Source organism: Limulus polyphemus, unplaced genomic scaffold, assembly GCF_000517525.1.
Source record: "Limulus polyphemus unplaced genomic scaffold, Limulus_polyphemus-2.1.2 Scaffold1940, whole genome shotgun sequence".
In the NCBI taxonomy this organism is placed as follows: domain Eukaryota; kingdom Metazoa; phylum Arthropoda; class Merostomata; order Xiphosura; family Limulidae; genus Limulus; species Limulus polyphemus.
Window position 1 is genome coordinate 151,083 of NW_013667550.1, and position 10,220 is coordinate 161,302.

The 10,220-nt window shown below is 32.9% G+C and overlaps 1 protein-coding gene across 1 annotated transcript in view; it reads left to right on the plus strand.

Annotated features, from left to right (window-relative positions):
• The window catches only part of LOC106465425 (ovostatin-like), a 102,649-nt gene that overhangs the window by 42,511 nt on the left and 49,918 nt on the right, over positions 1–10,220 (plus strand). The window contains exons 20-22 of the mRNA XM_022393322.1: positions 773–1,015; positions 3,357–3,472; positions 5,362–5,452. Of these exons, the coding sequence (XP_022249030.1) occupies positions 773–1,015; positions 3,357–3,472; positions 5,362–5,452 (450 nt within the window). The remainder of the gene's footprint in view (positions 1–772; positions 1,016–3,356; positions 3,473–5,361; positions 5,453–10,220) is intronic.

Genomic DNA, 10,220 nt, shown 5'->3' on the forward strand with positions numbered 1-10,220 from the left:
TACACTTGTTTGGCATGAGTGCATAATTACTACTGGATCAAAATCAAATTGTCTGATGATTTTACTATATATGAAAATACCTGTTTTCACAGTAATGTACAGACGACATTAAAAGGATGGAGGATCATTGACAAAAAGGGTACTTTTCAAGTACTGCAAGGCAAGAATTTTTTTTTATGAGGTGCTAGGGGAAACTATGGTACACATATGGTAATCAGGCATGTCTTTTAGTAGTTTTGGACATTTTTTATGACTGGAGAAAGGCACTTTAGGGACATAAAAGCAGAAAGACTTGGGCTTGAACCCACCCACCAACTTCCCTGTGCTCATTACTGTTTTCATAACATGGTCTCTAATGTTTGTTACACTTTCTATTTGTATAATTACTTATACATTGTTTTTAAGTCGGCAGAAATAAATTTCATTCTTCTACAAAGAAATCCCATTCACAAATGCTAGTTTTACATGTGTGTGTGTGTGGTGTTATTGATCCATTTTTTAATGACTGAAGTTAAATTATTGAAGGAACTATAAGAGCTTTTGAAAATTAGTGTTTTGTTGAATATAAAATGTAATTTAGATTACTTCGTAGCTTCTTCTGATGGTGGAAATATTCTAATGAAATATTGTTTTATAGTTGTTATTGGTACTCAATCCCATTTAGCTGAACAACTCCACCATACAAAACTATTAAAGCTGTAACATCACAGTTGTATGAAACATACATATCTAGTGTAGTGTTTCTAATTTTTACCATTTTTTTCTAATTTAGTTAACATTGACATTAACAATAGAAGATTCTGAGCAGTTGAAGGCACAAGGTAAAACTATGCAGTCTATTTGTGTTTGTGGTAATGAAAGTAAGACAGTCAACTTCAAGGTCAAAGGCCAAACCCCAGGAAAAGCCATTGTATCTGTGAAAGCATCATCTAACAAAGATAAAAGTCAGTGTGACAAAACACCAGTGTCTGACAAACATTTTGAAGACATAGTTTCAAGGAATATTCAAATTGAAGTATGTATGATATTTTAAGTAATAATTACAATTTATCAACTTTGTTATTTTATACTGTACATGTACCATTTTCTATAATATCTTTTAGCTGTTATAAATAACTATGTAGAATCATTACTTATAAACAGATTCTTTTGTATGGGAAGTACGTTTGCAGCTATTATTATTATCATCATATCATTGTTGTGATTTTACAATTATTTAGAACTTAAACAAAGTAAAAGTGGAGGATTCAACTATGCTTTCCCATATTTAAAACTGATGATTCTAAACTTTTTAGCTAAAGAAAATATAAAAGACCTGTGCATTAGAAGTCATTTATTTGTTGTTTTTATTATAAACAGTTGTTACACTGGATTAATAAAACAGTATGACATTTGAAAAGCTGCTATTAGCAATAATGCTGTTCTCAGTTTCTACTGCCATAAAAAAGATGTTTCTAGATATGTTATGTGTGATGACTTAGATGATGATGATGCATTATTGTTGTTTATATTACTTCTAGAGAAAGGGAAAAAATTTGGTTGCTTACTGATGTCAAGTTTTATAGGGCTGAATTCTTTACAGTATGTGTATATGTGACTTTTAGATGATAAATTTCAACACTAAATGGACAGCACACAATGCACTTGTTTTAAAATAATATATTCAATACAACTCAAATGTATGTACAAAAATTTGTTACACTATTGGTTATCACAGTTGGATCCAGAACTTTAAATAATTGTCTCCTTTTTGTCCAATTCCATACAGGTGGGTTCAATTCTTTTAGAACACCCATTGACAAGACAAACTATTCTGGTCTATCTCTGTTATTACAATACAAGACCATGACATTCAATTTAAAATCACCACTATAACTGATGGTTATCACAGTTGTATCTAGAGCTTTAATTAATTGTCTCCTTTTCATCAAAGTCCACACAGGCTGGTTCAATTACTTTAGAACACCCTTTGACAAGACAAATTATTCTCCTCAATCTCTGTTAGTACAATACAAGTTGTGAAACTCACTTTAAAAATTGCCTGTTACACTCTTTATAGCTAAATGCAGTCTATCTTCACTTTTTGCACTTTTACTACTTACTTTCACAAACTTACTTATTCTCTGTATATGTATAACACGAGACAGAAAAATCTAAAAATATCTAGCCCTCTAGTAACACCAATATTGCACATAACTAGAAAAAGTTAGAAGGTTCAAGTAAGATGATGTAAATAATATCACAAAAACCTAGTACAAAAATTAAAGTACTTACATAACATATGACTTGTACAGAGTCACGTAATGGAACTTGTCATAACTATCACTTTGAAAGTCATTAACTTTTAAGACCTCTGTTATGAAAACTAAATAATCATTAAATATTAAATCACTAAATAAACTAGATAATAACTCTTAAGCTGAACAGTCTTGTATATCCAACAACTGACATCACAAAGACAAAAGACATATATTAAATCCAATGTAATCTTGCTTTTTTTTATGCTTGCATAAACACTTTAGGTAATATTGCATAAAAATGCTGTTGAACTGTGGATGTGATACAAAATTGTTTTAGATTATTGCATCATGAATGATATTTACAGTCTTTTAATAGTCTAGGAAACACCCCACTATAGGTATCCTTTTAAAATTGAATACATCTTTAGGCCTGAAATTAAACAAAATGCAAACAAGACATAGACATTTTACTGGAAAATGCAAACTTAAATAGATTCTCTTATATTATTCCAAGTCATTTACTTAAACAAAACTTATATTTATAACAGCTAATCAAATTTTAACTATATTATATTTTATGATCATTTTTCAGTTACCACATGAAAAACATATTATAGACAAAAACTAAAGTAAAACTTTTTTTTTACATACTATGAAGACATGATACTGATTTTAATTTAATTTAAAGTTGTGCAAGCAAACTTTATGCGGTGGATGTATTAATGAAGAAACATCAGTGCTTTGGTTTGTGCAATTCTTAAAATAATAGATCATGATTCAGTTCAGTGTAGCTAAAAAGTAAAAATTTATAATTTTTTTACTGTTTATGCAAGCAAAGATTACAATACTTTCAATAATTCATTTTGAAGAAGTAAATAATATATTTCTATTTCATTACAACAAAAAATTAGAAATACCAATATCTTGACCATCATAGTGTACAATACATGAGTGTGGAATAAATTTCAAGTTAAAATAAATAAATAATATCTTTAAATAACAATTTTACTCAGAGGTAACACAATAATTTGTTTTTATTTTGTTTCATTTGTTTTTTGCTTTTATATCCTTTGGGTGGCTATGTAGAAAAATATATATATTTTTTTTTTATCTCAGACTAATGACAAATCTGATACCATCGATAAACCTAGACATAACTTCAACATTAAGATTTCTGGTGTTGACATTGGATTGGAGCATTGTGGAAAACGTCGTTTAACACTATGTTTGAGGTTAGTAATTTAATATAAAGTTAATAATATATTGTATTTATTTTAATACTTAAGTATTTTCAGCTATATAAAAAAGTTTCTGGTGTTTTGATATATATTTGTATAAATTCATAAGATAGTTCTGTAAAATTATTAATTTTTATTGTTTTTTTTAAATGCTGTATTTTTATAGTGAAACAAATGTGTCATTATTTAACCATTGAGTTGGAAAAATTTATGTTTGTACTACTTATATATTCCAGTATTATATTGCATTTAGTTTACTTTCATGTACAATTTACATAATAAAAATTAGTGTTTTTCTTTTAAAAATATAATGGTGAATGCAACACTTCTTACTATAACACTTAGGTACACTTTAAAAGTGTGATTTAAAAAAAGTGAAATAACACTCAAAGGTACTTTAAACTAATAATGCAACAATAAGGCAATCTGACTATTGGAATGCCAAATAATGGTTTAAGTTCAGAGTAAATACTTTCTCTTAGCTTTAAAAAGTGCAGAATAGTACTGTGTAACTAAAATTGCCTTTAAAGTGATTTTACTTAAATCTAGATAGATGAAACAGAAGTTACTTCTTTATTGTTACTTTCATGAAGAGTATTGATTAGTATCTAATTTTATTAATTTTGAAATTTACTTTTTTTAATATACCTTTATTATAGAAATTGATTTATATCATTAGCTTAGTAAATATATTTAGGACTAACCTAAATGCCCTATGCTGGCCAAACCTTGTAAGATATTATTGGGGCTACGGTTGAAAATATTGTTAACAGCAATGATATACAACTAATGAAACAATGAATTCTAATCTTGATAATTAAGAATGTAAGAAAAATATCATTACCATATAGATTTTCAGTTTTGCTCTAAGTAAGTAGCTTGTTCTGATCAGAAGTTAATATCAATAGCTTAAATTTAATGGTTTTGAACAGTTTATGAAAAAATACATGCTTGAGGAGTGATTCATTATCCTATTAAAATTTTTATATGTATTGAATTTCTGAACAACTTATTTAGTATTTTCAGCAAATTAGCCTATAACCTATTTTTAACACTTTCTTAAGAGTTATAGGGTTTTGTATTTTTATTTTGAGCCTAGATATATGCCTGTGATTGTATTATTTTCAAAAGTTAAATTTCATTTTGCAACTTAATATCTACTTTTTATTTAAAACCTAAAATATATATAAAAACAACATGATTAAATAATTTATGTTATGCATTTTAGATGGTTTTATTACAACACATTTATGAGCAATATTTAACTTCTTCATGCCTCTCTAACAAAAGTTCAAAACTTATTTGTCAATAACAGACCAGTTGCACATTGTGCTGACTTGTCTAACAACATCATCCATTGTACATGTATGAATAAACAAATAATTTATAAATTTGTAATGTTTACATTATTTTAAACAAATAAACTGGATATCCTTCTTGAAAGCCAGAAGCAACATAAAATAGCAATAACATAAAGCTATGTTTTGGAAGTTTTCCTCAATAAATGTCCCCTGCTGGGACAGCAGTAAGTGATTTACACTGCTAAAATCAAGGGTTCGATTCCCCTCGGTGGACACAGCAGATAGCCTGATGTGGCTTTGCTATATAAAAAACACACACCCTCAATAAAATATATTAGAAAACTGAAAATAAAATTATAGGAAACAGAACGTTTTATTTGAATTGTTTTTAATATAAAATATTTTATAACAAACAGACAATTTTGCTTCTTTGAAGTAGCTTATGCTTTTTTTTATATCTTTTTTTATATCTTTACTTGTGTAGCTAAAGATAAATAATGCATTTAAATACTTTCAGAGCTCCTAATGTTTTTCATTTCATTGGAAATATATACTAACATTTGATTGAACACATATTTTTAGCCGTACAAATACCACTGCTTCTCCATCTATGGTTGTGGCTGATATCAAGATGCCTTCAGGATTTGTTCCTGACTACAAGAGTTTAAATGAGGTATTTTCTAAATGAACCTTTGAATGGATCATTATTATAATTTTTTATTTAAATACACCAAAATGCAATGAAATTTGAACAGATTATGTTTTAGGGATGAGATTACATTGAAAATAATTTCCATAAACCTAAAGTAATATCCATATAATTTACAATTTCAGCTTATACAGTTTACACCAGTGATATTTCATTTCCATGCTTATCAGTAACCTGAGCATTTAGAGCATATCTATAGGTTGAGTCATCACACTAAACCATTTTATGTCTGTATTATTTTTATAGCTATGTAACTTGGTATAAATAGTTTTATTTCACAAAATACCATAACTAAGTGCTGATGTCAATAACTAAATCAATATATGCACTTTCGAAGTAGAAATACCAACTGTCTTGGTGTATAAGTTGATTTTTGAGCTTATGCTGGGACAATTTTTAATCCTAATAGTTAATGCATCATCTTTCAGAAACATTTACTGATAAGTTATTATGTACACAAAACAAATAAACAAACTGATATTTTAAGAAAATTATTAGTTACATCCTGTTACCTTTCTATTAATTGGTGTTGAATCAAAACATTAATGCTCTGGAATAATACACTTCAGAGGTTAATAGGCATAACATTATAAGGGTAACAAACAATAGTCAAACTTGATTACTGTTATGAACTTGAATAATGGTTTTTACAGGACAGTTATATTATAGCAATTTGAGAGGTGGGATGTTCACTCAAACATTTTGCAAAATACTTAAGATATTTTTAACCTAAGACTTGTAGTGGCTGTATTATATTGAATAAATTTTAGAGCTTTACTCTATATTATTAAACATGAGCTCTCAAAAGCAACATAGTTTTTATAGTAATATCAGAAAAAGTATGTATAATCTAATTCCATTTAAAATTGACTCTAGATTTCAATTTATAGTTTGACAATTTTTTGTATGGGAGGGGCAATAAACCATGAAAGTTATCTTCTGATACAATGCATACCTCTTCTCACACAATAGCTTTTCTCGATCTTCCATTGCCATTTTATGCATTGAAAAGAAATTTTCTCCCTTGACACAATAGCCTTTATACCTTACAAGTTTGAGCTGCTCATTTAGCATGCATAGAGCATGCGACAACTCTCCACTAATAGGAGCATTACACACTATCCTAGAGCATCTGGCTCCTTCTGTACTACTTTATGTGACCCTCACTTTCTCGATTGTTGCAGTATGAGTCGGACATGTTTCTTGCTTGCTTTCAGTTTTCAATAATTTTTTTTTCCTGCTATATCAGATTTTGTTCATATTTGTCATTTTTATGAATATTTTTACTTTACAATTTTTTTGCATTTGGGTGTGTTACTACCTTTAGTTACTATTTTCTTATGATTTATTGTGAATTAAGTAATTGCGATTTACCGTGATTACTACCATGGCTCCAGCAGTTACTGGTAACATACAAACTGCTGTTACCCAGGCCTTGGGATCAATATTGTCTGCCAAGGACGTGCAAGCCTAGGTTTGTCAGGAGTTTGCTTTTTGCATGGTGTCTGGGCTTTCTTCTCCATAATGGCAAGTGCCTCTACAGGCTCATGAGTATGTTAAGGACGAGGACAATTTAGACAGCGTTTTTTCTGTTTCTTCCTTTGCCATACAGCCACGTCTTGCACCTTTGGAGGTGGTTCTTCCTTATAATCCTTTCCTCCAATTAATTATACAGGTTTGTCATATTTTGTATGTTTTTTTCCTGTTTCCTATGATGCATCAGATTATTTGGTGTTTCCCCATTCACCTGACTTTGAGGTTCATGCAAAGCAGTTTTTATCACAGTTAAGTTCTGGAGTTAGTTTGCCTCAACCCCCTCGAGTTTCTGACCAATACTCTTCAGATTTTTTTTTTTGATTCCCAATAATTAGATCTACTTTTACCCACCTGTGGCTTTAATCCTGAGTTTTCTGTATCATTTTGACAGGCACAATTTTCGAGGAGTTGTCTTACACTTCCGTAACATTGCAACTTTTGTGCAAAGCTTTTTGTCATTCTTCTGATGATTTTATTTTTGAGGACTTCAGATACTTTCTGTGGTTTACTTTGATGAAGATCTCTTCATTGGCCCTTTCCCTAATTATCTTGCTGATTTGTTGTTGGGATTTTTTGGAGAGAGACACACTGCTTGTGAGTGTTCATCTTCCCTCAGGGACTTCAAGATGGCTCTGTCTTTGTGGGTCACCATTTTTGTGGGCCATCCCACTTCTATGGAGTCCCATGTTGACATGGCCAGGTTGCATACTTCCCTACCATCCCTGGCTAATTATTTATCTCAACCTTCCTCCTGAATATGCTGATGAGTTAGGTCTTGTGCAGGGTCAGGCTCCATCACTTTGTTGCCTTTAGGAGACCTTCACTGCCGAATTATTGATTCTGTGGGTTTTGTCTGTAGGTCTTTCACTTCAATTCCAGTGCCACCTCACTTTCCTTGTCTCTAGTTCCTTACCCTCCTCCAAGGGATCCTGTCTCAAGTGATCGTCTGTCTGAAGCTGTGAGAATCCTCATTCTCAATAAAGCAATTGAGCCAGTGTTTTCCATTCAGCTGGGTTTTTACTTTCAGCTTTTCTTTGTCCCCAAGAAAATATGTGATTGAAGGCTCATCATCAACCTCTCCCAAAGTCGGTTTTTTGGATCCTCCTTGTTTCACCATTGGATCTTTTCTGTCTCTTCTTTGGGTTTTCACCCCACTTCTTTGGATAACCAAGTTCAACATAGCAGATGCACACCTTCAAGTTCCCATCTCTCTATCCTCATGCTGTTTTCTTCAGTTTTTCGAATTCAGGGCTCTTCTGTTTGGGCTTGCCTTGGATCCTTACATGTTTTGTTGGGTAGTTAAGACCTTCGCTTGGCATCTAGGTTTGTTGGGATTGTAATTTCATCATTATATGGATGACTGGCTTTTTTTTTGGCTCCTTTCTGTTCGGCATCTTCCATCCACACCCATTTGCTCTTGGAGGAGGTAGATCATGTAGGTTGGTTCACCATGGTGAAGAAGTACATCTTTGCTCCTAAACAATGCCTAGTTGGGAGTTTTCTTCAATTCCCACCCCAGTCAGCCTTAACCTTCTTCACCACATTTTTGGGATATGGAGCAGTTGATCATCAAGGCCCTATCCTCTCATTCTCTACCAGCTCGAAAGGTTCTATCTCTTTTGGGGATGTGGACTTCTTTGGAAGCTCTCATACCCCTTGGCCATGCTTACATACATTCCCTCTAAGTGGGAATTACATGGTCAATGGAACTTCAACTCCAGTCCTTTGGATCAACCAGTTGCCCTTCCTTCTTCTCTTTGGTCCAATCTTGCTTGGTGGTTGGACAGAGTCAATACTATGGCTGGTGTTCCTCTTTCACTTCCTCGTCCTGACCTGCATCTTTTTACCGATGCTTCTCTTGTTGGTTAAAGTGCATATCTCAATGCCCAGGAGATTTCTGGGAATTGGTCGTTGGAGCTCTTAGCTGTTTGTTGAGCTATGTTTCATTTTCTCCATCTTCTGAGGGAGAAGGTGGTAATGATGCATTCTTACAACTCCACAACAGTCTTGTACATAACCAGACAAGATGATACCAACTCCAGGTCCTTTTGTTTTGGGGCTCTGGAGCTTATATTCTGGGCCCATGAGCACTAGATATGGCTCTTGGCTTGCCATATTCCTTGTGCTTTGAATATTGTTGCAAATCAGTTATCACATTTGCACAAGGTCATTCCCACAGAGTGGTCCCTCAATCCTCATGTTTTCTGATGATAATGCCCTCATCTGGTAACCTCACACATTGATGCACTAGCCTCCCCTCTGAACACCAAACTATCATCTTTGTGGTCTCTGGATCCTCATCCTCAGGCTTTAGGGGTAGATGCCCTCTGCCAGGAATGGAGGGGTCTTCACATTTGTGCTTCTTACCTATATATCTTCTCACCAAAGTAATCTCCCTCATCCACACCACTTCATGTCAGGTTCTCTTGGTGGCTTCGTTCTGGCCAGTTCAGCCTTGGTTACCTCTCCTGAGACCTCTACAATTGTCATCACCTCTGCCTCTCCCTTTGTCTCCTTTATCAATTTCATTTGGGCATCTTCCACCCTGCCATTCCCATTCTTTCCCTCATGTTCTGGTCCTTTCATATTCTTTGTCCTCTCCATGCCTTTCCTGTGCCTTATTGAGATATCAGTGTTGTCCATTTTGCCCTTTTCCAAACTCCCTTTACCCTTTGGCTTCAGGTTCTCTGTATCATTTTTCCATCATGACCCATTTCCTTCTATTCCTGGCTTGTGGTTGTTGTTGGTCTGACCTTTTTGTGATAGATGTTTCCCTACCTTAATCATAGTACATATACTGTGCTATATCAGATGCCCTGTTTCTATGGTTGAGCAAGCATTCCACACCCTTCTCATAAGGCCAGGTGCATGATGTTCATAACCTGCTCTTACAGTTGAGTTAGTGTCATTATTTTCCAGCTCATAATACTGGGTCCAGGATGCTTCCTTATTTTTACAGTTGAGTTGAGGCTTAGACACAGCCCCATAAGTTTGGGTTGTTTGTTTTACTTCTTTTCTCTTATGGTAGATTTGAAAGTTTATCTGGCAGATGCCACTTGCTTACTTTCTCATTGTAATTCCAGTTGCTTGCAGTATAGCACTCTGTTCACTTACAGGAGGGACTAGTGTATATATTTCTAAGGGTCCACTATCTCTGTCCACCATACAATATATACACTGGTTTAGATTTTATGTG